General features: G+C 52.2%; 1 protein-coding gene across 4 annotated transcripts in view; it reads left to right on the top strand.

Annotated features, from left to right (window-relative positions):
* TNS3 (tensin 3) overlaps window positions 1–27,498 on the top strand; it is a 226,770-nt gene extending 199,272 nt beyond the window's left edge. For all 4 annotated transcript variants that reach the window (XM_032643771.1, XM_032643770.1, XM_032643768.1 and 1 more), the window contains 10 exons: window positions 538–1,136; window positions 1,843–1,929; window positions 5,902–6,033; window positions 9,376–9,471; window positions 10,185–10,262; window positions 11,419–11,496; window positions 20,422–20,590; window positions 22,794–22,862; window positions 22,965–22,991; window positions 24,724–27,498. In XM_032643771.1, coding sequence (XP_032499662.1) covers window positions 538–1,136; window positions 1,843–1,929; window positions 5,902–6,033; window positions 9,376–9,471; window positions 10,185–10,262; window positions 11,419–11,496; window positions 20,422–20,590; window positions 22,794–22,862; window positions 22,965–22,991; window positions 24,724–24,868 — 1,480 coding nt within the window. In that variant the 3' untranslated portion in view covers window positions 24,869–27,498. The remainder of the gene's footprint in view (window positions 1–537; window positions 1,137–1,842; window positions 1,930–5,901; window positions 6,034–9,375; window positions 9,472–10,184; window positions 10,263–11,418; window positions 11,497–20,421; window positions 20,591–22,793; window positions 22,863–22,964; window positions 22,992–24,723) is intronic.
* The last annotated feature ends 212 nt before the right edge of the window (window positions 27,499–27,710 follow it).

The raw sequence follows: 27,710 nt of genomic DNA, 5'->3' as shown, positions 1-27,710 counted from the left end.
CCTATGTATCCTTTATCAGCTGGCTGTCCTGCAAGCACTTATGAAAACTGACTGTGTCAGGCACCTGTGTTGGGCATCGGGAAGAAAAAAAGAGAATGGGGGAGGGAGGTTTAAGCAGATCCCGTGGTTGATGCATGCGTGGTGGGACCAGAGGGAGGACACAGCTAATCCCTGTGCACACATGGACACGGGCTTCAAAGTCAGGACACAGTCGAGCTACGTCTTGAACTGAAGAGAAAAGGGGACTTTGCCAGATGAACAGCGAGGAAGGAAGAGGCACAGAGGCTGGGGAGGCAGGGTCGGACCCCTCCACCACCCCTCCACCCGTCCCTGAGGCTGTAGACTGAGCATCTGGGGTCAACAGTCAGTGGGGAGACTGGAAGGGCAGGGCCTGAGTTCAGATACTCGGGGAGCCTCGCGCCGCTGCAGGGGGAGCCTCGGCACCCAGCCTCCCCACCCCTGCCATGTGGGAACCGTTGCTAATTTCCAGGCATCTCCCTGGACGTGTCGTCCCCTGACGGTTTGTCTTTTGAACAGCCCTTCCTCGGCCGAGCACCAGTGGGTGGACACCAGCCCCAGGTCCACGCTGACCCTGCTGGGGAGCAGCCGGCCCGGCAAGGACGGCCCTGGGCGGCCCCACTTCCCGCCAGCCGAGCTCCCGACGTCCTTCCACGGCCACGAGCTGTCCCTGGCGGAGCCGCCGGAAGCTCTGGGCCCCCCAGGCAGCCAGGCCTTCCTGAGCTTCGGCACTGCCCCTGAAGGAGGTGGGCTCCCCCCCGGCGAGGACCCGGGGGCCTTGCTGGCCAATTCCCACGGAGCGTCCCAGGCCCCCGGCGCCCTGCGGACAGCAGCTGAGGCTGCCGACAACGGCTTCCTGTCCCACAGCTTTCTCACGGTGGCACCTGGACAGAGCAGCCACCACAGCCCCGGCCTGCAGGGCCCGGGGCTGACCCTGCCCGGGCAGCCGCCCCTTCCCGAGAAGAAGCGGGCCTCGGAGGGGGACCGTTCTTTTGGCTCAGTGTCTCCATCCTCAAGCGGCTTCTCCAGCCCTCACAGCGGCAGCACCATGAGCATCCCTTTCCCAAACATCCTCCCGGACTTTCCCAAGGCTGCGGAGGGAGCTGCACCTTCCCCAGGTAGGCGCGTCTCCACGGGTCGGGGGCCCACCCCTGTGCTCACAGGTGCACTTGGGCAGGGACGGACCCTGGGGTTACAGATGGGCCTTCCCAGGGAGCACCAGTGCTAGGGCTGGGCTGAGCGGCTAGAGAGAAGAATCCAGAGCCTTCATGGGGTCTTTTCCATCTCACTAGCCCGAAGCACAATACCAGTGCAGAGCCGCCTCGCAATTCATCCAGCTTGTGCGTGTATTCACGTTAGATTCATTCCAACAGCAGAAAATGCAGACATCCGTGGTGGTTCTGTTTTTTTCCCCTTTGACTTGGAATCAGGGTTCTGTGACAGTGACTGTAAGAAAAAAACATTAAACAAATACCTTTGAAATTTAATTATGAAATGTTTCAAATGTAAAAGGTATAATAAGACACTGACAGGAGTAAAGCGACGCCAGCTCTGCTCCTTGCGCTTCCTATCTTTCTAACTACGTGTTGTTGAAATGTGTTGCAGAGGCCTGATCGCAGTGTCCTGCTGTCTTTGTGTTTTCTGTTATGAAACAGCCACTCCCTGCTCGGAGTCAGGCTTCTCCCCTGTAGTTAAAGAGAGCGCTCTCCCCAGAGCACCCCGTCCTCGCCCAGGGTGGGACTTTGAATTTCTAGGTCCCTTTGAGGTGAGAGTTGCAATGAAAAACGCCCTTCACAGTTACTGTTTTTGAATTCTGTTTTGCAGATAATCCAGGTGATAAGCACTTGTCCGTGAACTTTGTCCAAGATACATCCAAGTTCTGGTACAAGGCAGATATCTCCAGAGAGCAAGGTGCGTGGGCGAGACCAGGGCTCTGCGTCCGGGAAGCAGGGCCGCGGGGGTGGGAGCATCAGGGTGGGACGGATGAGCTGGAGGAAGTGACTTCGTGACTCGCCTTGAGGGAAAGGCTACGACCTTTACGTTTTTCTTGGAAAAGCTCAGCCCTAATGAGGGAGCCGGCCGGGATGGGCACCGGCCACGATCGTTCTAGTGTGTGGGGTGTAATTTCTGGTGGCTTCCACCAGACAAGGTTTGGCCAGCGTTGCCAGTGATGACGTGATGAGAAGACGTCATGGGCCCCAGCCGGTGGGGGAAGGAGAGGTGTCTTTCTAACACCGTTCATGGGCACACCTGCCTGTGTCACACTGGAAAGACGAGCTGCTGGCGGACTCAGCCCAGCATGTCACACGCAGCACAGCAGCTCTGGGTGCGCGGTACAGTCGGAAGACAGCTGGCAAAAATGAGAAATGGTTAATATTTTTGAGCAGTGAAGTTGCGTGTCACTTTTTACTAGAACACGAATAGAAGAGGTGTCCCAGAGGGACGCTGGCATGCCGTCGGTGGTGGTCCCTCTGGGGCAGCCTTTCAGGCGAACAGCACTCACTCCAGCAGAATTCGTGGGATCCCTGCGACGTGGTGGCCCTGCTCACGGGAGCCACCGTCCTCCCTGGGGGTGACGACACGGCCGCCTGCGGGTGGGCTCATCACTCCCAGACGTCCCTCCGAGAGAGGATGACGTGGAGCTGGGGTTGGCAGGTGCTGGCCAGGATACCCAGAAAGGAGATACCCCAGGGGCTGCTCTCAGCAAGTGGGGAAGAAATCGCAACTGCTCTCCGGGGGAGTGTTTCTCAAAAGTGCCTGGATGTGAACAGTTAAATGGCTGGAAAACAGCAGTGTCCAACGTTGTCACTGAAATTCTTCTACTCAATTAGGCAGATAATAAAAATGGTAAGAATGTGCCTTTCTTCCCATGAGCTCAATGGACCTATTGTCATTTCCTATGAGGGGAGCTCGCTTGGCCTGGAGAGGTTTCTGAGTCCCTGAATTGGCCTTTGTGCCGTGCACTCCCCACGTTCCAGGCTCTGTTGTGGCCAGATGCTCCGTCCTCGTCCCCTCCCTGCTCTGGTCACAAGAACCCCCAGGACTGTGGCCCTTAGCTGCAGCTGTCTCATCCAGCCCGACAGACCCTGAGAAGTGCTTGTTGGGGACCCTGCCCTAGACTATTCTGAGCAGACCCTCCTACTCTGGCGGCTCAGCCTTTCAGACGAGGGTGAAGGCTGGGCTGGGCCGCCCCCTTCTCTGACTGAACAGCCAGGCTCTGGCTCCAGAAGAGGCAGTCTTGGTTGGAGAGCACTAGGCCGGCCGTCCTGCGCAATGGCGATGGGAAAGCCTTCCACGTGGGGTTTGGGGGAAAGGATCTGGATGGAGGGGACCTCCCTTGGTGGCATCTGCTGGGCGGTAGCAGTTACTCTTGTCGTTTGCCTAATCTTAGCCACACATTTAAAAATAGTTATTTGGGGGCTTCCCTGGTGGCGCAGTGGTTGAGAGTCCGCCTGCCGACGCAGGGGACACGGGTTCGTGCCCCGGTCCGGGAAGATCCCACATGCCGCCGAGCGGCTGGGCCCGTGAGCCATGGCCGCTGAGCCTGCGCGTCCAGAGCCTGTGCTCCGCAACGGGAGAGGCCACAGCAGTGAGAGGCCCGCGTACCGCAAAAAAATATATATATTTCTTTGGGGTGGACCCCATCTCAAAATAGTTAATATGTGCATCGGGCATTGATTTTTCCAGTTGAACTCCAAAAGCATAACTTCCTCTATTTTCTAGATATTTTGTATAGACAACACCTACACAGGTGAATGTTCTGTTGGGTGTGCCAACTTCTCCAGATGGAAGAAAGCCATCCGTGGGTTTTGTTGTAACTGCTGGGATGTGCCTTTTTCTGGAAAAACTGTACTGAAATTTCAGGGAGATTCAGGAGGGGAAAAAAAAAAGCCCTATAGCCTGTTTAGGGGCACAATTGTTCACATATTATTATGGCAAGATTAGTACCTTGGGACTTTTTAAAGGTGAACATAAAAACCGTAGGAGGAAAGTAAAGTAGAAATTAAGTATGATTGTTCCAGCCGTGCTCTCAGGCCTCTGCCCTCGAATCCTTGAAAACACCAGCTGCAGGGAGAGAGGTGATGACGATCCCATGGGTGTGCATGAGCTCCTTCTCACCCACTCAATGCGGGCTCATTTCTGTTCCAGAAACAACGAGCCCAGCATCGCCCTCAGGTTCCCTCTGCGGGTGCGTGAGACCCCGGCTCCCTTGTGCCCAGCTGGTCTGGCTTCAGGGATGGGGTCTGGGAGGGGAGGACGGGCCGGAGCAGAGCTGGCCTTCTCTCTGCTGCCCAGAAGTCGGCCTCCCGTGAGGCTGGGGCGCTTTTTTCCACCACAGTGAAGTAAAATCATGACTTGCAAAGAAGAAGCTCTGGTGAGGTTATCACAATTGAAAACTATAACTTCTGTGAGTGGTCTTTCCCCTGCTTTAAAAACATAATAGGTCTTCAGCCCCCATATTTAGAAAACATGCTATGAGATAAAACCAGCTGCGAAGGCCTGGGGTCCCCCGTGGTGTCCACCCACCCTCCCCTCCCGGGCCTTGAACTGCTGGAGCAGCAGGCGGGCTTTCACTCCACTGTGTCAGGCTTGCACCCCGCAGGGTCCTACCAAACCCGCTCCCCTTGGAGAGCACTGTGCTTTCCTGTCCCTCGTCCCCTATGCGTGTCAGTGTACAAGCTCCTGCCTTATGGCCTTGTCCTGCGGCAGGGGCTGGGGCATCGCCATGGAAGAGTGTGTACAAGAAACCAATTGTTTCATCCTGCAGCCAAGCAAATGCCATGCCGGGGGATTGGGGCTGGAGTCGGGATGCACGGGGGCCTGGGACAGAGGGCTTCCTGGGGTTACTTCCTGAGGCGTGACGGGGCTTCCTGCCACTCCTGAGTTTATGTCCGGGCCCCCCATCTACTCCAGACAGGGCCTCTGGCTCTACAGAAAGGCGGCATTTCCATGGCTGTAATTTTCTAGTGCCTTATATTTTAAATCCCTAGTTTTCTTTTTGTAAAATGTAAAGTTTATAAGAGACATTCTGAGAGATGTTCTGGTTATTAGAGAAAACTCTCGCTGGTGTCTGGGCTGCGTCAACTTGAGGTTACTGTCACCCTAACCCATCCATCCATCCCGATTTCTTCCCGTATCCTGAGCATGGGACCTGGGGGAGCCAGACTTTGAGCTTGAAGGGGAGGGATGTTCTTTATAGGTCACAGCGTGACATGCCTCCCAGCCTCACCAGGGACAGGTGGAAGGTGCAGTGCCAGGTGCAGCTCGTGGCCCTGACTGACTGGTGTCGGCCGCATCGAATACGGGTTCACAGCCTCGTCCAGGCTGGAAACAATTGGCCATAACTACCACACCTGCCTCAGAGCCACGGGACGGAGGGCCACCTACGATCCCCCTGGGGCAAATCTTGGAAATCGTATTAGATATTCAGTAACTTTTGGGGGACACTCTCACAGTCTTCAGAAAGTGGAATTGGAAACGTCTTACCTTCTTCTGAAAGTTGAAAGCGCACTTTCTAAAATCTCTAAGAAAAATGCCACGCGGGGAGACGTAGGGCAGGGCCACGGTGGGGAATGCGTGGCGGCCCCGCCTGACTTCCTGCTGCGTCACACTGTGTGTACCAGGACTCGGTTTCATGGGCTGTCAGGTGTGTGTGTGTGGGGGGGGGGTCCTCATTTGGCCTTCACAGGTGCTGCGGGGTTAATAGGAGTCGTGTGTGAAGGCAGCACCTTTGTGATCTAAAGGGACGGGCCGCCCTGTGCCCCTGTATCTTTTACAGTCAAGTCATCACAGAGGCTTCCCTCACCCTTGTCACGGCCCTGAGTGGAGACAGGCCGTGGCCTCCCCCGGCAGACACTCACGTCTCTCTGTTCCCCTCCGCAGCCATCGCTATGCTGAAGGACAAGGAACCCGGGTCATTTATCGTCAGGGACAGCCACTCCTTCCGAGGCGCCTATGGCCTGGCCATGAAGGTGGCCACGCCCCCGCCCTCCGTCTTGCAGCTGAACAAGAAAGGTGGGTCCCGCCGGCTCTTCTCAGCGGCACCTCGCCTGTCAGTTACCCTTAGTGCCTGTGAGATGACTCATAGGTTTTCTTCTTCTTATTTATTTTTTCTGGTGTATTTTGGTAAGTACTGTCTTGGCTCAAGAAGGAAGGTTAATTATTTGTAAACTTTTTTTTATTGCTTTGATGGGCGATCAGATGTCGAAACAACGGAGCAAGTCCGTGATAAGGCATCTTTGCTCCCATTTTCAGCCCTGTATGCCTCAGTTCCCTCCTGCTTCCTGTGGGTAGACATGGATGGAGTCATGAGATTATCCTTCCTTAGGGGAAAGGACAAAGCCTTCTTCCTCTCTGGTCCAACACTCTGCACAAGGGGCAAATACTAGCCGAATAACGTGTAATACAGGCAAGGCTTCTTCTTACCTTTTTAATGTTTTTTGTCACAAACATAACCATGTATAGAAGAGTTTGCGAGGCCTGCATGCACAGGTAAGCGTTATTATGAAGCAGACATGCATGTACCCAAACATAGGCCACAACTTTGTGGGGAAGCCCCTACATGCCCTTTCCTGTGTGTTGTAATCCATCGCCACCATGACTTTTTGGTTTCCAAGGATCCTGGATTTGACTAGCTGAGGCCCTTCCAGCGGCCCCTTGTCCTTCTGACATACCCCCCATTAGTCCCTGAGCACGCCAGCTTTCTGAAACAGCAGACGTGTTTTAGGCTTACTTTGTACTTTCCCTGCCCCAGCCATTTCTCTAAAGATCCTTGGTTCTTTTTATTGGGGAATGGTATCTAGAAACCAAGATCTAATTGCTAGGTTTGCTCTTTGCTATCAGAGTACCACTCCTTCTCTCTAGGACCTGAGCTAGGGAATGTATCCTTTTAAAAAAATTCCTGAGCTCACGTTGATACCACCCGTTCAAATACAGTATCACCAGGTCCTTTCTCACCTCTCCTTCAGGGATGAGCTCGGTTCCCAACAAATCAATACATTTATTCCCTTTCCCTGTCCCCTAATATGCGGTTTCTGGTTTATTCTTTTTTTTTTCTTTTTATCGCACCCTGCCCTCCTTGCCCCCCCTTTTTTTTTTAACCAACTATTGCCACAAACTCTAAGGAAAGGGAAAAGATTCTTTTCCCCTACATGGAGATTGTGTACTGGAATGTCAGCAAGTTACATGGCTCTTCCTAGGGCACCTGGGCTCATCTGGGTGGGGCGAGGGTAGATCAGAATAAGCACAGATTCTGAACCTTTGGTGTTTAAACCAAATGACACTTACCTGCTTCACTCACGCTCTGTGCCCAGTACCAAATCCTGGGATGAAATCTCTGCTTAAAGCTTCCTGGAGAAAATTGCCTTGGAGTGAGTTACACCTTGAAGAATGAGATTTGGTTTCCAAGGGGTCCGGCTTCAGGCATGGCCAAGGGGTTTTCAGGAAACTTAGATGGTCGGTTTGGGCAAAGGTAGTGGTTGTGTGAATAGAAGCGGGGGGGGGGGGGGGGGGGCAGGGGGGGGGAGGCTGGGAGGAGCAGGTGATTCAGAGGCCAGATCTGTGGCTATTGTCATGTCTGGAAGTGAAGGGGGAGAAGGTTCTGTGCAGAACACGGGAGCCTTGGAAGTAGGGCCCCAGGGCATCCAGAATTCCTGCATGAGAAGCTCCACCAAACACTCCACTGGCTTTCAAGTGGTTTAAACAGAGGCTTTTGTAGCTCAGGAGCTGACTCGGCCCTGATTGTGGAGGATGTAAGTCATTTGGCAGTATTTGCAAACATGCTGAGTGATGATTATTATCAGAAAACACTCAGGACCGGAACCTCTGAGGGTCTGTGGAGACAGGGATGGGTGACGAGGGAGCAGAAGTGAGTGCATGGCAGTTCCCAGGCTCCTCGGTTTCAGCTGAAGCTTTTAAAACTATTTTTTTTTTTTTTTTTTTTTTTTTTACTGCATGCATTATCTTTTTGGAAATACAGATGGTGGTGTATAATTCTTACCTCCAGGCATGCATCCCGCCTCTAAGGCCCACTTTGTCTCAATCTTCAGGCAAAGGCAACAAAATAGAGGATATTAGAATAGCAGAGTTCAGGACATGCAACATTGCCAGGTGCATCCTCTGGGTGAAATTTTGTCTGGTTGCCTTGCCTTCATCCGGCCCCTGGATTTGGCATTTGGATTTCACAGTCTAAGGATAGATCTGAGAGGACAGTTGACCAGGAAAAAAGCCCAGCAAGTCACCACCCACCCCTGGCACCCCGGAGACGGGACAGCGACAGATGTGTGGGGTGCTGGTCTCCGAATCCCCATGCAGCTGGGTTCCCCACTGACTCACTTCTCACCACTGGCATCCAGACCACACTCTGTGTCTGCCTTCAGTTTGGAAGCCATGGATCATTTTCCTCCCACAACTGAATGGCAAAATGTTCTTGTCCCCCTTTTTATTCAGTACTGCCTTTTATGGAATCTGATCATTTCCTTTCCTACCAGCTATACTGCCCCTGTGAAATGCTGACACCGATGTTGTTGGTATTTGTCACTGTTGTTTAAAATAAGCATCGCCGGGGAGCCTGCCATGGCCCAGGTGTGGAGCCCAAACCCACCTCTAGCAGGTCCTGCCATCAGAAATGTTAGAAGTTACGGCAGGCAGACATGTTCTCATGGGGACACGTTCCCATGGAGACACGTTCCCATGGAAACATGTTCCCAGGGAGGGTGCTGAATGAGGCAGGACGGAAACACTGCGCCGTGTGGATGTGAATGTCTGTATAGTGCGGGGACTTCTTTTTCTTCTGTTTGTTGTTTGTACTTTTCCACCATCAGACAGTTTGCCATTCCGTGGCTTTTCGTGATGCACTTTCTCTTTGGGCTCACGGGCTGGCATGAACACAGGTCTGTGTAGCAGCAATATGATTAGAGGGCTTGCTGTCAGGAGGGGTTTGTGTACCTGACTCCTGGCTAAATCTTACCCAGAAGACTGGCACCCTTCCAGCTCTTTCCAGTGATTCATTCTTGGGCGTCATGCTGTGTCTGGGTCTTTCTAAGTCTCCTCTTAGGAGGCAAAGGAGCTGGAGGTCCATGTTCCCAGTTCTTAGCTGCTCATTTCCGTCGCTGGGAATTCTGCAGTGTTTGAGGCTGTCTCCTAAGGACTCCTCCACCTGTAAGCACAGTCACTGGAGGGGGTTCTAGCTGCCCATCGGGCAGTGCTCAGCCAGCCTTCCTGCAGCCCAGCTACCATTCCTAGAGTGGTTCTTGGCAGCCAACCTACTGCGGGGGCCAGACTCTCCTTCCTTCTCTCTCATCCTCCCCTGCTCTCATGTTTTAAAACTCTTCTCTTTCTTTTAAACCTCTACCACAGCTGGAGATTTGGCCAATGAACTCGTTCGGCATTTTTTGATCGAGTGCACCCCAAAAGGGGTGCGGTTGAAAGGGTGCTCCAATGAACCGTATTTTGGTAAGTGGCTGAGAGCCTGACTTGGTGTTCTGAACCCACCAGCACGCGTTGCCTCTGCTCACTGCCATCGCTCCGCTGGGGCTTCACGCAGAGCGTTTACTTTTCATCCCCATTCAGAGATTCCTCAATTATCATCTCTAAAATAAACTGGATATTAAATTTTCTTAAAAGCTTTCTCAAAACTAAGCAAGTAAAATGCACGGTGCCGGGACTAGAAATGCAGATTCCACACGGTACGGTCCAGGCAGGCGGGCAGAGAAGGGTGGACGAGGTTGGGGCCTGAGTGTGACCCCACCCTCCGGGCACAAGAGAAACACAGGCGCCCTGTAAGACGAGAGCCTTCCCGCCCCTGCGGGCATGAGCTCACAGGCAGAGCTTGAGCGAACCAAAGCATCGCCTCACAGAGATGATTCGGTGGTACCGGTGGGAGCTGCGTCAGATTCAGCAGACTGTGTGACTTGTTCGTTATGAATTGGTGATGAAGTGTCTTTGCTGAGAATCATCTGTAGTTCCCTTTATCTGCCCCTTTGCCGTCTGCTGAACTTACGGCTTCGTTGAAGTTTTGCACAAATTCCCACAATGATGGAGCACGTTGGGTGCCAAAACTATAAGGGGTCACCCTTCGCAGCAGCCTCCTTTCAGGAGATAAATTGGCTGAGCGGCACAGTATTTAGGGCAGTGCTAACGCCTGTTTGCTCTTCACCTCTTCACAGGGAGCCTGACGGCTTTGGTGTGTCAGCATTCCATCACGCCCTTGGCTTTGCCCTGCAAACTGCTCATTCCGGATAGAGGTACGCTGCCGGGGTCTGAGGGCTGCCTGGCTCTGTGTGGGGTCACCCGCAGAGTGTTGGGATCCGAAGAGATTCCTTGAGAAAAATCAGACCAGAACTTCCTTTCCATCACGTACTCTGTGGGTAAACCCTGAATAGTTCACCCAGGTCAGGTAAGAAGAGGTGGCCCGCTGCCCCTGCAGCCTCCGGTCATGTCTTTATGTCATGGCTTTGTGAAAAGTTTCCTTGGAGCCAAGATTCTGTAGCTCAAAGTTATAAAATGCCTGGACTCAGAGACCTTCCAGGTCATTTACATTTAAATTTTGTAATTCTACAAAATCAGCAAACTGTTGATATTGTTGACGTCAGGTGCTGGATGAGCTATTGTCTTTACCTTTGTGTTTGTTTCAAAATATTCACGGTGGAAAGACTTTTAAAAATAGCACCCACAGCCGGTGATCAGGCATATCCCCACTTTCCTAGACAATCTCAAGTTCACATAATTGTATTATATTCCAGAAACATCATTAATTTAAAATACAGGCAAACATGACTTACCTGTTTTTTTTTTTTTAAAGAGAATTCCTTTATTTTTATTTATTTATTTATTTATTTTTGGCTGTGTTGGGTCTTTGTTTCTGTGCAAGGGCTTTCTCTGGTTGCGGCGAGCGGGGGCCACTCTTCATCGCGGTGCGCGGGCCTCTCACTATTGCGGCCTCTCTTGTTGCAGAGCACAGGCTTCAGACGCACAGGCTCAGTAGTTGTGGCGCACGGGCTCTAGAGCGCAGGCTCAGTAGTCGTGGCGCACGGGCCTAGTTGCTCCGTGGCATGTGGGATCTTCCCAGACCGGGACTCGAACCCGTGTCCCCTGCATCGGCAGGCGGACTCTCAACCACTGCGCCACCAGGGAAGCCCTGACTTACCTCTTAAAATGTAATTGTTCACATAAATTAATTCGGAGGTGAGAAAGCTATTTTGCTGGGCTGTGCCATCCCAGCTTTTGCTTGGAACGTGGTGATGGTTCTCTGTGCTGGGCTCTTGTCTGCAGGAGGAAGGCCCAGCTCTGCAGAGCCTGTGCGTCACCGTCCGGGCCTCGGTCATGAACATCCACAATGTCATGGTCATTCTTTGCCTGGGAGGTGGACTCACTTCTGCGTTTTCTCACTCCTTCCTGCAGACCCGTTGGAGGAAAGAGCCGAAAGTTCTCCGCAAACGGCAGCCAACTCTGCGGCTGAGCTGCTGAAGCAGGGGGCAGGTCAGTCCCCGCCGCGTTTTCTGCTCCTCCAGGTTCCTGGGCAGAGACGGGCTCAGTGACCCAGCTTCCTTTCTTACCTCGGTCTGGGTTCCTCTCCTTGCTGTGTCAGAGGAGGTTTCCTTCTGTAGAAACTGCCCCAGGGCTGGTCTGGGTGGGGCTTCAAGTGTCCTGGCAGCAGGGCCAGGACTCTGCAGGCCAAAGATGACCAAATTCAGTGGAGTAAATGTCACAGCCTGTGTTTCAGTTGGGAGAATGTGGGCGACCTGCCCCTCCAGCTGGAAATGTTAAAGAGATCAGTGAGTCCGCAGTTTGACCCAGGGTGACACAGACCCCCAGACAGCGAGCTCCCCGGGGCATGTTTCTTATTACTAGACTTTATTTTTTAGTGCAGTTTTAGGCTCACAGCAAAACTGAGAGGAAGGTGCGGAGAGTTCCCATATAGCCCTTGCCCCTACACATGCGCAGTCTCCCTCATTACATCCCCCATCAGTGGGACATTTGCTACAGTTGATGAACCTACATGGACACATCATAGTCACCCGGAGTCCATAGTTTACATTACTGTTCACTCTTGGTGTATATTCCATGGGTCTGGACAAATGTTTGATGACGTGTATCCACCGTGATAGCATCACACAGAATAGTTTCAGTGTCCATGGGTCTGGACAAACGTTTGATGACATGTATCCACCATTATAGTATCACACAGAATAGTTTCAAGGTCCTAAAAATCCTCCGTGCTCCGACTCTTCATCCCTCCTCCCTAACTCCTGGCAACCACTGATCCTTTTATTGTCTCCATGGTTTTGCTTTTCCCGAATGTCATATGATTAGAATCATACAGTATCCATAGCCTTTTCAGATTGGATTCTTTCACTTAGTAGTATGCCTTGAAGATTCCTCCATGTCTTTTTATGGTCTGAGAGCTGCTTCCTTTTAGTGCTGAATTATATTCCATTGTCTGGATGTACCACAGTTTGTTTATCCGTTCACCCACTGAAGGACATCTCGAGTGTTTATACATTTCCGTAATTATGAATAAAACCGCTGTAAACATCCACATGCAGGTTTCAGGGTGGACGTAATTGTCAGTGCCTCTGGGTAAATACCAAGGAGCACAATCGCTGGATCGCATGGTAAGAGTATGTTTATTCTGTAAGAAACCATCAGACTGTCTTCCAAAGTGGCCGCACCGTTTTGCATTCCCACCAGCGATGCCTGAGACTTCCTGCTTCCCCACATCCTACCAGCGGTTGGTGCTGTCAGTGTTCCGGATTTTGGCCATTCCGAATAGGTGTTTAGTGGTATCTTGTTGTTTTAATTTGCATTTTCCTGATGACCTATGACGTGGAGCATCTTTTCATGTGCTTGTTTGCCATATGCATCTCTTCTTTGGCAAGGTGTCTGTTAAGGTTGTTTGGCCATTTTTCAATAGGGTTGTTTGTTTTCTTGTTAAATTTTAAGAGATCTTTGTATATGTTGGATAACAGTTCTTTGTGAGATTTGTCTTTTGCAAATACTTTCTCCCAGGATGTGGCTTGTCTTCTCATTCTCTTGACAGTGTCTCTCAGAGCAAAAGATTTTTTATTTTAATGAAATCCAGTTTATCAATACTTCCTTTCATGGATCGTGTCTTCTGTATTGTATCTAAAAAGTTTTCACCAAACCCAAGGTCATCTAAATTTTTTCCTAAGAGTTTTATAGCTTTGCATTTCACATTTATAGCCATTCTAGTTTGAGTTAATTTTTGTGACGGGTTTAAGGTCTGTGTCTAGTTTTTTTCACACGTGAAGTCCAGTTGTTCCAGCACCATTTGTGGAAAAGACTATTTCTGCAATGCTGTATCTCCTTTGTCCCTTTGTCAAAGATCCATTGACTATTTATATGGGTCTATTTCTAGGCTTTCTATTCTGTTCCACTCATCTATTTGTCTATTATTTCACCAATACCACACTGTCTTGATTACTGTCACTTTATAGTAAGTCTTGAAGCCAAGTAGTATCAGTCCTCTGACTTGGTTCTTCTCCTTCAATATTGTGTTGGCTGCCCTGGGTCTTTTGCTCTCCATATAAACTTTAGAGTTAGTTTGTTGATATCCACAAAGTAAGTTGCTGGAATTTGGATTGAGATTTCATTGAATCTACAGATCAAGTTGGGAAGAACTGACATCAGAATTATATACTGAGTCTTCCTATTCATGAATGTGGAATATTGAGTTTATTTACTTCTTTGATTTTATTAGTGGGAGTTTTGTAGTTTTCCTCATATAGATCTTATACGTATTGTATTAGATTCATACCTAAGTATTTCATTTTGGGGGTGCTAATATAAATGGGATTGTGTTTTTAACTACAAATTCCCCTTGTTCTCTGCTGTTATATAGGGAAGTGATTGACTTGTGTATTCACTTTGTATCCTGCAACCTTGCCGTAATAGCTTATTAGTTTCAGGCCAGGTCATTTTTGCAGCATGAGAGGCAGTCCTAGTGACCCCAGCTTAAGAGGGTTGTGGACGAGCCAGAGACCACAGGGCTCTTGTGGGTGTGTGGCTGTGAGGGAGGGACACAGCTGGAGAGAATTATGGGGCCCACTGGCTCCAAACCTTGAGTTCCCCCACTGGAGGTCTTTCATTCAAGGTAGACATTTACTCTCAGAAATGTTGCAGAGGGATTCTCTGAGTCTGCAGGAGGACTGACTAGAAATACTTCTATCTGTGCCTCACGTCTGTAGAGTACTTTATAGCTGTGACTCTGTAATGAACGAATATGCAGATACAGGTATTTTCTTGTTGCTTCCTCTGTACAATTTGCATTATTCGTCTGTGCAGTTTTTCTCTGTAAAACTATACATCACCGACTCTATTACCCAGCTAAAGTAAAATCCCTCTGTTTTCAAAAGGAATTTTTTTTTAGTGTTGAACTCTTCATAGACTATCCTTAAAGGATAAGTTATCCGTGGCCAGAACAAAGGTGACAGGAGTTTGTCCAAGATAGCAAGCGTGCTAGAACTTGAAGCCTCAAAAGGAAGCGTCTGCCTGTATCCAGTCTGAGTTCCAGTCCAGGCCCTGCCGCTTGGGGCTCAGCCTCTGGCAGGTCACGTAGCCGTGCAGACCTCAACATAATCATAATAATCGCTCCCCGACACAGGGGCTGCAGGACCAGTTGAACAGGATGTTGAAAATGCCTTGGGAACTGTAACGTGGTCACGTAAGCTGTAGTTGTGCTCCTGCCGCTCTGCTTTCGTGTGAAAACACTTTTATTGTCCCAAGAGGAGTGGCCTTTGCTGTGCAGTGGCCTTATCCTTTTCCTACGTAGACACGATCGAAAGGGCTGGTCCCACAGCAGCGTTGTGAGGCATTGTCCCCACGCCAAAGACCATGAGCTCACAGCCTGCAGGTTGTTTCAGGGGGTCCCTGGAGCCCGCTAGGGCTCATTGCTACCTTACGTTAAAGCAGCAGCTTTGTCCCCATGTCTCTGGGTCCCAGCAAAGTTGCGGGGAACATGCTGGACTTTGCTGCAGGCCTTGCTGGTGAACTGTTCACCCATGCACTTGACCTTGGAGGTGGGCTGTGAAATCAGGTCTGCTCCAATGGACATGTTTGTTTCAACTGCACCTTTTAAAAAATGTATTTAAAATTTTTTAAACATGTCATTAACGATTTTTAAATTGCAACTCATGTGTCAACCTCATTCAAGAAAAGTGCTCCAGAATGATGGCAGCAAACCCTTCCAGAGTACGTGCCCTGTGAGGCTGGCAGAGCCTGGGCTTCTATCGGGGCACCACCTGGTGTCTCAGGGTTACAGCCCTGCTCACCCACCCCAGGCAGTTAGCACTGGGGCACATACGCCTCTGGGTTCTGCACTTTGGTTCACTAGCCTCTCATTACAAGCAGCATTTCATGTTTCTCCTTAAGCTTCCTTGTTACCTAACATTTTCCCAATACATGTTGAATCAGTAAATGAATCAATGAATTAGTTGATCCTAATGGAACTATAATAGCCTTTATTTTTAGATATTAAAGCTTTTTCTTCTGCTGTGGCTTATAATTTTTAGTTACACTCTATCATCTTTTCAGATAATCTATGGCACGTATCAGTAACTCTGAATGCTTTGCTTTTTTAAAGGGTGAGCCTCCCAGGGACAGGACTTCACGCAGAACCTTGGAGGTCTTATTTAATCATCCGATTGGGCGTTTATGTCTGGGCGTTAAATTATGACTGCCCTGAGCTTAGGTCCTTTTAAAATCTCTTGTTTCTGGAACACATCAAAAGGTTTAAATGTCCATCCAGCGGCCTTCACGGCTGACAAGGCAAGGAATTGAGTCAGGACACAGATACGTAGCTGGAAGAGTGAGGATGCTGCAGAGAGCGCTGGGTCCTAGCTGTTGGTTCGAAAAGTGCAGAGTGACCGTGGTGGGAAGATGATCAGGCTGTCCGGTCTCTGACCACCTTAAGGAAACTGAGTGGTTCTTTCTCCCCTTAAACTAAGTTTCATTTGTTGTCTGAATTCACTTAGAATCCCAGACCCCTGGCCCTGCAAGGGCTCCTCGAGATTCCCTGGCCCGTGTCCCCTGCGTGGAGGTGAGGCGCTGACACTCAGGGGTGTCTGCAGCGTTCGGTTCTCTTCAGTTTAATCCGTTTGAATCTGATACCGAGGCCGTCGTGAGTTGCTGCAGTTTCTAAAAGAATTGCTGTGTATGTTTTTAGTGTCAGCTCTTAATTGGTTCTGTTGAAGCAGTGGAATGCAGCTGAAGGCCCTGGCACCAGACCCCACACGATATCCCATAAACGTTAGGGCTGTGTCTTTAACGTACCGTACTGTAAAGGATGTTTTCTTTATAAAAGTAATAGGAATTCTTCCAGTTTAAAAAAAAAAAAAAAAGGAAGACACAGAAAAGGGAGAAATGAATTCCCCACAGACCTGTCGCCCAGGTACAACCACGGACCGTTTTCCTTTTCCCCCTTAGCATAAGGGGTTTACCCATGTTTTTGGCAAACACAGCCTAGGTCTCACTTTCAGTGGCTGAGGAACCGTCCACCGGCTGATTCCACCCCTTACGGTTGCCCAGTTAGCGTGCTTCTAACTTCTCAGTACCACAGACAGCACTTGGGAGGCTACCTTTCTGCATTACTTCCTTTTTCTGAGTTCTGGACTGTGGACTTCAGACCCTGAATTTCTGGCAGCCGTAGGACTGGGTGAGAACCTGTGACCTTAACACTTCTGCTTCCCGCCGCGGGTTTGACGGGCGCTTTCCCGTTCAGCATCGCACCACAGCTATGCACCCTCAGGTGGAATTGGACGTATTGGGCCAGGCCCCGGGGGACAAGCACAGCAGGCCCACCTGTCCTCCGCTGGGGAGGGAAGGGGCTGGCGTGTGCTCAGCAGAGCTGCCCCAGACGTGCTTGGGAGAAGGGAGGGCTCCCCTCTCCGCTCCGAGGAGGGACAGTGCCGCTCTGCGTCGGGGGGAGATGCCCCCCAGGCCGGCTGTTCCTTCTCAAAAGGATATTTGTGCTGCTGCAAGGAAGCAGGAGTCTGGGTCGTGGCAGACGCGCGCCCGCTCCAGGTTCAGCTCGTGCCAGTTTTCTGGGATTTCGTTGTGACTAGATCAGAGTTTTCTTTTTTCTCTTTTGTAACTGCATGAATCTCAGTCTAGTAATACCAATGAAATCATAGGCAGAATATTCACCCTCCTAAACTCAAGCCGTCTTAAATTTTCCAGGCACACCTCCAACTGTTCGTAGGCACACACGCCTTTTCTTGTATAGGTCTCATCATGGCACAGATGGTTTTACTCTGCTTTTCCCAGAAACCGCTAACATTTTTCCATGTTGCTATACAGGGTTCGTGATTACCATTTGCTGGTTAGTTGGTATGCCATTGAGGGGCTCATTTAACCATTCCCCTCCTTTTGGACATAGTTTGTTTCCAACTAACTTCCCACCAAATGAGCGTGGGGCTCAAATATCTTCACCTCTAGGCTAGCTGTCTCAGCTGGTTATGGAATATTTCCTGTCTCAGGTCTCTCGGAGCGGGACCTCCAGGTTACCGGCAGGTCTTCAGACCCTCCTGGTAAATAATGCCGAATCATCTTCCAGAAAGGCTGTCCTGGTTGACGTGAGCATCTCATAAAAGCACCTGATTTCGTCAAAGCTTTGGGCAACTGCAATATTAAAGACTTTTGCCAACTCGCTCTCTTTCCCAAGATGACACAAGTAGACCCCTCAAGTTCAGACAGGAGCTGAAGTGCAGGTCGGCCTCTGGCCCTGCAGTTCCCCGGAGTGTCTCATTGCCCGGCGTCCTCAGATGGGGCAGTGCCGCCGGCTGGGACAAGAGGACGCGGAGAGGGCAGCAGTGGCCACAGCAACTCGGCCGTTCAGGGAGGGCTCTCTGATTTCTCCCTGCCTCTCAAGATGTGCAGGAGGGACAGTGGCTTAAAAGATGCCACTCTGTCAGGACAATCACATGGGGCTGCTGACGGGCATCGTTATGGCTGAGGAATGTCTCGAAGTAAAATTCACAGCTCAAAAAAAAAAAAGAAAAAAAAAATCACAGCTCATCCTCGGGAATGTTACGTGAAATTTCTTCTGAGCCCGTGTTCTCTACCTGGCGCCTGGTACCTGGTGGTACCAGGACCCTCAGCACCGCAGGAGCCAGCACGAAGGTTGGGTATCACGGCAAGCCCCCTGGGGAGTTGCCAGGCTTCTGGCCTATTTCTCTACACTTCCGTTTCCTCATCTGTAAATTGGGGATGATAACAGAATCTTCCTCATAGGACCCTGATGCAGATGTGATGAGATAGTCTGTCTCAGATGTTCAGTCGCGGCCTGGCACAGAGCGAGTGTCCTAATGAATGAGCCATGTTAGGTGGAGCTCGGAGAAATGAAAACTGTTGTGTTTGGGAACTTCTTTGAAGATTTTGCTTATGGCACAATGTCATTTTAATAATTATAGGAGTGAAATACGAAGCTCTTTTTCAGAGAGTTAAAGTGACTTGTTCAGTAAACTTTATAGAGGGAAGTTGGTGTCCGGGATGAAACTCTCAGTTAACATGCATTTGGGGAAGTCTGGCGTTTCGGGCATGTTTCGATCTTTCTCCTGGGCGCGTTGGGAGCCATGAAGTGACACTCCAGGACATACCGTCGCCCGGCTCTGGGGCTGCTAAGCTTGGGCGGTTCTCTGGTATCTCCCACCTTCCCTCAAGACCCAGCCTTTCCACTCAGGCCTCTTCCGGCAAATCAAAGGATTGTAGCTGCTCCGGGCTCAGGTCAGCGGGGCTCCAGCCTGCCCGCTTCTGATGCCCCCATCCAGGGTAAAGGGAGGAGCCTCGTTTTTCTGATGAATTTGTTACACGAACCCCAGGCCTTGCTTTCTTTCTTCATCATCGTGTCCTCACTGAAGTGGAAGTTTCCAAATCCTCAAACTTTCTCAGCTTCTTCAAAAGTAGCTGTGGATTGTCGCCTTGGCCGTGGAGAGAACAGAGGGCTAGCAGCTCATAAGCGGCCCCGCATCTTGACACCAGGGACATTGTACGTTATTTCCGTTCTTCTTAACCCACCTTCGTGGGCCTGTGGCAGCACACCTGCCAACAGGTGTGACTGCTGCTGAGTCTCAGAATTCGGGGTGGAGATGGAGCCTGTCCGAGGCTGGGCCTCCGGGAGACTCTCCCAAGGAAAGTGGTGCAGGCGAGGGCACAGCACTCACCTTATTGCTCCAGTCAAGGGGAAGCTTTTTCTTCTCTGTTTAGTGAAAATCTAAAGACCTTTAGAGATGGAGTTAAGACAGCCCACTCACTTACAGAGGCTGCATCCGGCAGAGCGGGGAACAAGAGAGGCTCTGTTCCGGCGGGGGGACACGTCCTTGGTGGGTGGCCAGGCAAAGCCACAGCCCCTGCAGGACTGGACTTGAGGGAGAGTCTGAATGTCCCACAGTCACACAGATGTCACACGCCTCGAAGTCCCACGTTAGCTTCTGCTTGAGCTGCAGGGATCCAGGCTCAAAGGGCCATCAGTCTGTTTAGAAAGTCTTGTTCGCACTCAGCTGTTTGCTTCCCCCAAGGGCAGATGGCGGTGGACAAACCCCAGCCCCCTTGGCAGCACGTGGACAGGACAAGCCATCCCAGCTCTTTGCGCGCAGACTGTGTTCTGAGTCTCTGCAAGTCATTCGTTCGCTCACACTCAGCTGTTTGCTTCCCCCAAGGGGAGATGGCGGTGGACAAACCCCAGCCCCCTTGGCAGCACGTGGACAGGACAAGCCATCCCAGCTCTTTGCGCGCAGACTGTGTTCTGAGTCTCTGCAAGTCATTCGTTCGCTCACACTCAGCTGTTTGCTTCCCCCAAGGGGAGATGGCAGTAGACAAACCCCAGCCCCCTTGGCAGCACGTGGACAGGACAAGCCATCCCAGCTCTTTGCGCGCAGACTGTGTTCTGAGTCTCTGCAAGTCATTCGTTCACAGCAGCTCTTTCTGGGTGCCTGCTGCTTTCAGAACTCCGTGCGGGGTGGATATTTGGGGTTCCAGGCTGCAGGCTCCCCTCTGGGGACGTTTCCTTAACTGCAGGTGTGGTGGGGTTCTTATCCCACCCAGACCCATACTGAGACGGAGGAAGGTGCCTCCAGCCCACCCTTGGGACACCAGGTGTAAATAATGCCGCAGGGGTGGAGACGCATCCTGGCCCAGTGGGAGGAGCTTCCTTGGCTCCAGTGCACGGTGGTGGGGTGGGGTGTGTCGGGGGTGGGTGGGACGGGGTGTTATTCTCTGCATTGGCCTCGGGGCGTATGCGTCTCTGGCTCACTCCACACCTTTGGAATTAGGGGTAGAGGGCGTTTGCCTCAGACATACCTGGCCACACATATGTGCACGCTGTTCATAAACCCCGGGGCCCTCGTGCCTGGCAGACGCGTTAACGCCGCTTCCCCCTGCGTCTTCCAGCTTGCAACGTGTGGTATCTGAACTCCGTGGAGATGGAGTCCCTCACGGGCCACCAAGCCATCCAGAAGGCCCTGAGCATCACCCTGGTCCAAGAGCCGCCTCCTTTGTCCACGGTCGTGCATTTCAAGGTGTCAGCCCAGGGCATCACCCTGACGGACAACCAGAGGAAGTGAGTGTGCCTGGCGGCCGGGCTGCGGGGCAGGCGGGGCTTCTGACCCCACCTGGGGTGAGACCTTCCACCAGCTCTGCCCAGGCCCCTGGACATGCGGAGGTCACCCCGGCAAAGCTCAGCGGTCCTGGAACGAATCAATGATCCAGTCACTCTGTGCTTGGTCCTGTATGTCCCCAGAGACACATATAGACTATTGACATTAGGCCCAAATGCTGTTTTTTTAGAAGTCAGTAAAAATTTTAAAAAGGTACATGGATCTTTGAGTATCTCTTACACACGCACGCACACACACGTGTGTGTGTGTGTGTGTGTAATTTGCAAATGCAAAAATCTTTTGTCATTTCTGTAAAAACACTCAGAGACTATGATAGAATCCACTCATCTTTGCTTCTGTATCGTTGGTTATCCCATTCTAACACTTGGTCATCCCATTTCAGGTGAGAGTGTGACCTCGATAGATATTATTTCAGTATCTAGATAATGTTACTTATTATGTAATAATAATATAGTATATAAGAGTAATTAATGTTAATTATTAACTATCATCTAGATATTGTCTATTGTTATATCTTAGTTAACAACATTTGAACATCTAGACAGTAGATGCTGTTTCAGTTTCCAGGTGAGCACAGAGCAGGGTCAGGTGTGTGGACGGAACAACGGCAAGCGTGTCCTCCCACGAGCAGAGCCTTTGACCTCAGGATCCAAGGCATTTCAGAGGCAGTTATTGTTTATTTGTTATGGAAACAGCCTGCTGTGATTAATGAGGAAGCCAGGTCAGCGACCCTCAAAGCAGAGTGATGGCCGGAGCTTCAAGGGGCAGGCGGCCAGTCCCCGCACCAGCCGGTGGGGCAGCGCTCACCCCGGCGCCCTGGAGCTCTTCCTGCCACGGCCCCTGCTCCAGAGCTAGTCCTGGGCTTGGGAGGGTCCCTGACCCAGAGCTCCCACCCACTGCTCTCAGGATGAAGTGGGCGTGGAGTGTCAGGTGCAGCGTGGGTCCTGCCACTTGGATTGGGGTCCTTGCTCCCCGCGCTTTACCCGACGGGCCACCGTGGCACGTTCCTCATGCCGTGCACTCGGTTTCCTCGCTTCTCAAGCTGCACTGAGGTAACCATCTCGGGATGTCAGTGACTCGAATGAGATATCCACGGGCAGGTGCCGGTACGGCTCGGCTGAAGCGTGGACACGGGGTCGGGCAGGAAAGCACGGCTCCTTCCTTCACAGCCTCTCTATTTTCTCCTGCTACCTGTGTGCTTTTTCTGTATCTCTAGTTCCCCTGTGTCCTTATAAAACCGTGGGGGTGGGCCGCGTCCGTGGCACCCAGGATCTTCCCTGTCGCAGGAGACGGAACGCGCATTCAGCCTGGCTGACGCTGGACAAAAGAGGCTGTGTCCTCCGTGTTCCCGCTGAAAGATGCCCGGCTCTGCCTGTGCCTTTCCCGTACGCTGGCCTCTTTCTTTCCTTCTCCTGATGAGCTCTCTCCTTGCCCAGATCAAAGCCACCAGCCTCTGGGGATACCACCTCCCCCAAGAGGAGAGGGCGCTTGCCCAGCTGGAGTGGGGCACACAGGGCAGGCCATGCTCAGAGGAGCAGGGAGGGCTGACAGTGAAACAAAGGACGAGTGACAGGAGCCGGGACCGAGGACAGAGGAGTCCTCTGGTGGGTCCCCCAGCGGCTGTGCTGGCCCGGCGGTCGTAGCACCTCCCAGTGGGTTTCACGTGCACAGCCCTTGACAGTCTACAACATGCCGTCAGATGCCTCGTTGGGGCTGACTTGGCTCCTGTCCTGGGAGAGTGGTGGTCTGTACCAGACGCCCTCTTCACAGGCAGCTGCGAAGGCTGTACACAGTTGGTGTTTTCCTGGGATGAGGGCAGGCAGGTAGGGCCTCACTCAGCTTGGCCCTGCCCTCCACTCGGCTGGCAGTTCTCCATTTCACTTGGCAAGGTGTTTCCCTTCACCCCGAGACGCACTCCTTTCCTAGTGCCCACTTTTCCCGGAACCACTCTGCCCAGCCTCGTAGGTCTGCTGATTTCTAACAAACGTACACTCTGCTCTTCTCTCCAGACCACCAGTAAAAGCATAAAATAGGCTTCTTTCCCCCGCCCAACACCCCGAGAACCTCCTCCTGGGGGTCTGCCCAGGGCAGCATTGTCACTGCAAAACCCCAGTAACGGGCTCTCCCTCTCCCGTGTCCCGGCAGGCTCTTCTTTCGGAGGCACTACCCCGTGAGCGGCGTGATCTTCTGTGCGTTGGATCCACAAGACAGGAAGTAAGACGTCTGTATCTGTACTAAGCAATGCATGTGCTTCCTTTGCTTTTTAAGTTAATGAAGAAATTAACGTGAATCTTCTCTTATTCTGTAATTTGCAAGGTGGATCACAGACGGCCCTTGCTCAAGGTATGTTGCCAGCCTGTCTTCATTCTTTCTTAGTAGACGCTTGCCTCCAAAGCTGAATTCTGCCCCAGATTTCCAAAGAGGAAAATGACTAAATAATGCCGATGGGTTTGGGTTTGGCCTTTTTAAAAAAGTTTTTATTGGAGTATAGATTTACAATGTTGTGTTAGTGCGTTTGGCATTAAACGGAAATGAAAGCGTTCTCTTTATGCGGAAAGGGCCTGCGAAGGGTTAACTTTTCTGCTTGCTCTTCTCTGAATGAGCAGTACTTACCTGTGACCCATAAAATATGGTATAAATAGCGTGAAGAGATTGCACAGCGTTTCTGGCCATTGAGGAGGGGTAGAGTCTGCAGCAGGGCTGAGGCCGGGGTGTTGGAAGGGGGCGCTGCGTGAGTGCAGCGGGCATCACCGTTTCCCAGCGCAGAGGGAGCACGGCTCTGCCCTGGCCCAGGCTCTGCGGTGGCCACGCAGCCTCGGAACCCTCCAGAGCTGTCTGCTTTCCCACAGGTGGGCGTCCTCTGCGTCACCTAAATGTGATTACCACAAATGTCTAACTGCAGGGGTCCAATCCCAGGATTCCAATTTCACGTTGGCCGTTTGTCTTGGCATATGATAAAGTGGTAGGAGCCCCCCGGGGGGGGGGCGGTGCCCCCAGGCCGTTCTGGCTCACAGGGCCCACGGCGATCCCAGCCATGTGGAGTGTGTGGCCCCAGGGGGGGGTCACTTGAGTGCCGTCAGCCAGTCCCTCCCGTGGTGTGGAAACCACTCAGCTCATACAGAAAAATTCTTCATTGTTCTGAGAAGGAGAAGAAAGACCTCAGATAAGGGAAAACTACAATTATCCAAGTCCAGGGATTTGGGTTTGGATAATGGTAGTTATTGTGTTAAGTTTGTGGCTCCTGAAAGCTTATTCAGATAAAGTCTTCAATTTTCTAAGAAAAATATTAGATTGTTTTGTGGTACGTGGGCCTCTCACTGCTGTGGCCTCTCCCGTTGCGGAGCACAGGCTCCGGACGCGCAGGCTCAGCGGCCATGGCTCACGGGCCCAGCCGCTCCGCGGCACGTGGGATCTTCCCAGACTGGGGCACGAACCCGTGTCCCCTGCATCGGCAGGCGGACTCTCAACCACTGCGCCACCAGGGAAGCCCTGTTCTGTGCTTTTAAACAGTTTCCTCACCTGCACGTAGTTTGTAACTCAGGGGTATGAGGCCGGAGAAGGGAGCCCCTGGTGTGTTTTTAACCTCCCATCCTCTGGCCCCAGTGGGTGGGATCGTGGGCATCCAGGGAGAGCCCCCAGCACCCCAGGAACCTGGAGTTTTGTGTGCCCGTCTGCTCTGATGGTGTGAGCAGGGGGTAGGTGGCTCCTGAGGTAGAGCCAGGGTCCTCCCCATCAGAGACTCGGGAGTGGAGCTCAGGAGCTGGCACAACAGGAGGGTTCGGGCCAGGTTGGAGCAGCGGCTTTGGTTCAGGTCCCAGACCCGTGACTGGCACTCCTCGGTCCTGCCCGTCAGGTTCCTCCCTTGTGAGGTCTGGGCACAGCATCCTCCCCGCAGGGTCTGCGAGGCGGAGAGGACGCAGACCTGCGTCTGGAGGTGTCCGGCAGGGGACTCGGCCCCTGAGATTTTGGAGAAGCAGAGGTTAGAGGTGGCGGCGGTGCGACAGGAAGCGGAGGTTTGTATCCTGTGGGGTGGACAGGACTCGGCTGGCACGCTGACCCGGCTTTCCTTTTGCAGAGTCTTTGGATTTGTGGCCCGGAAGCAGGGCAGCGCCACAGACAACGTGTGCCACCTGTTTGCAGAGCATGACCCCGAGCAGCCGGCCAGTGCCATCGTCAACTTCGTGTCCAAGGTCATGATCGGCTCCCCTAAGAAGATTTGAGCCCCCACAGCCTGGAGACTCCAGAAGGGCCTGTGTGACCCTGACGTTCCAGGCCCAGGAGGGAAAGGGGTTCCTCCAACCTTACAAACAAACAACCCTGCCACCAGCTGGCCTTAGCTGAGAGCCACTGCTCATGGACGCATTTCTGTAGCCCAGTGCTTTCCAGGTGGAGGAAGTTGGGCATCGGGTGTGCCCGCCCGGTCCCCATGCAGGAAAGGACCATGCAAGGAGACGTGGGGACCCGTGTTCCTCGAACTCTGGTATTTGTGGGAAGGAGGGGAGCCCGCCCGCTCCTCAGTGGCCCTGAGTGACCGGCTGTGCCTTGCCACTGCCATGTCAGAGGGCTCCCGTCCAGCGGGCACCTCAGGGCCTCTGTCCTCCCACGACAGAGGTGCTGATTAACCTGAGAAGGGGATGCATGTTGGATGAAGGTTTATGCAGGTCAGGCTCTCCCGGGGCACTGGGGCATCATGGACAAGGGGACGACGTGATGGGCGGTGAGGACGAGGGAGGTCGTGTGGTCACTGTGAGGCCGGAGCCTGAGCGTGGGGACGGCTCCCCGCCTCTCACGTGCCTCGGCTGAATGGCACCCTGGGCCGTGAGAGGGGAAAGTGAGAAGATAGGAGTAAAACCCCATTTCCATGTAATTTATGTTTTACGTAATGCCAAGTTATTTATGAGAACAGTTTGCCATTGCTGTGCTGTACTGGTGTCCAAAGGCTGCCGCCTGCCGCGCCGGGGCTCTGGGAGGAGCATCTGTCCCCGTGTCGGATGCACCAAGACGGGTGGTGCGGACTCTGTTGACCGCTCCGTGGGCCGTCGTTGCCTGCGGGCGGCTGCTGAAAGCTGGCTTTGCCTCAGGCAGCCTTCCCGAACGCTTGACCATCCATGTGTCTTTTCCAGGCTGTGGGTACATCCTCGCTGCAGGGGAAAGGTCCTGAGGGGTGGGACACGCTTACTTGGAGACTCAGCCGTCCTCCACGTCGCGGTTCTCGGCCACCCGGGGGCCTGGGAGAGATCATCCCGAGAACCACTGACGTGAGGGAACACTTGTCTGTCTCCGCCCCGCCTGTTGGCTCCCGTTGGGATCCCTGTGTTCTGGCACCTGAGCAGGGTGAAGATGAGGACGAATCTCGGTCCTTCCACGCTGTTTTCAGCTCTTCGGCATCATCTTAGCCACCTAATCGGCTGTGCTCTTTACGCTGATGTGCATATTGGAGGGCCGTGGTCTGTCCACCTGCATCCGGCAGTGGTCAGAGGTTTGGGAGAAGAAGCCAATGGTCCTGCAAGATCCCATAGCAAGAGGCCCCAGTCTCCTTCCCTGTCACCCAAGACACTTGCACCATGGCTCTCCATCCCCCGTGAACTGCCCGTCTCCTCCACTTCGCAAATCAAGCACCAGCTCTTCAAACACCAGGACTCACCGTGGCGGTCACCACGCTGGCGTTTGGAAATGTGCTTTGTGGATTCTGTTTTCAAGTGGGGCAGAGACAGACTCGGCGACAGCAGAGGTGGGATTGGCCGAATCGCAGTGGGCATTGTACGCGTGTATGAGTGTGAGTGTGTGCGTGAAAGCAGGTGGGTGAGTCCACTGTTTAGCTCCTATCGATGCACCAACACAAGTGCCTCATTTCTGTGCCAAATGTTTGCCTTGGTCCTCGCGGACCCTCTACCCTGACGCAGGGCGGCCTGGCTAAGGAGAATGTGCCGGCATCTCCCAGAGGCCTGATGCCTTGGTACCCGGGGTTGGGGGTGTCTAGCATTTCCGTTTTTCATTCACAGCTAGAACTCAGCCAAGGGGAGCGGAGGTTTGTGCTGTCCCCCAGGGGGGCCTCCTCCTGAGATGCTTGTCCCCAGATTTGACCCAGGGACCGCAGGCTAGGTCCCTCATCCTTCTGACGAAGGAAGAGAGGGCTCATGTTGAAATCGGAGCGAGAGAGGGGTGCAGGACTGAGAAACGTCAACCACCCCAATCACAGAGGCCGTCCTCGTCCAGAGCATACAAGCCATGACATTTGCTTTTGAGACTGACTGGCAGCTGAGACTTTTACTCTCAGTAGTCAAAGGCATCAGCAGGTGTCCTCCCAGCAAATGGCTCTCCCTCTGAGGTGGAATGAAAGGAAGCCAATTCCCTGTCTTCTGAGGAGCTGGTACGACAGTGTGTTACATGTGCATGAAATGGAACGAGTCCATGAACTTCGTGCTCAGACCTCAGGCAGCCCCACTGCCAACACTGACTCTGGGCCCCAGGCATCTGGCTTCTGGGGTGCCCGTGGGCACAGGGGTACTGTCCTGGGGCATGCACGAGGACTGCACCCCACAGGTGTCATAGCCAGGGCCTGTTTACCTGCTCATTAACCTATGCTGTATTCCTCCAGTGTTAACCTATAACTCTGTTAAGTCACACCGCATTTAAGGGTCTCCGTGTGTATCCTCGGCATCAAAGACCTCATCGTGTCTCCTTATCTGCCTTACCTAGTAGTGGATATCTTTACTTTTCTTATATTGTAAAGAATATATCCTGTATGTAAATGAATGTTCTATAAATCCTTTGTATAGTCATCTTCTTTGCTCTTTAAATACCATCTCTATTCAGAGTATAATAAAAGTATAAACTTGGTAAGCCTCAGGAGGCAGGCATTTGCTTGTCGTATTGAACGGGAAGACCCCGGAAGGCATGTGCGGGTGTGGACATGTGTGGGCGGGTCTGCGTGTGCTTGTGTGTGTGTGTGTGTGTGTATTTGGGAGTTTGAAGGGGATTGTTTATGGATCAGTGGATTATAGTTTGATTTCTGCCCAGAGACTTCTGAAAATCGTATTCAGAGATTCTAAGAAGTTAATA

This window comes from Phocoena sinus, chromosome 9 (genome assembly GCF_008692025.1).
Source record: "Phocoena sinus isolate mPhoSin1 chromosome 9, mPhoSin1.pri, whole genome shotgun sequence".
In the NCBI taxonomy this organism is placed as follows: domain Eukaryota; kingdom Metazoa; phylum Chordata; class Mammalia; order Artiodactyla; family Phocoenidae; genus Phocoena; species Phocoena sinus.
Note: the sequence above shows the minus strand (reverse complement) of the source record. Positions and strands in the feature narration are given on the sequence as shown.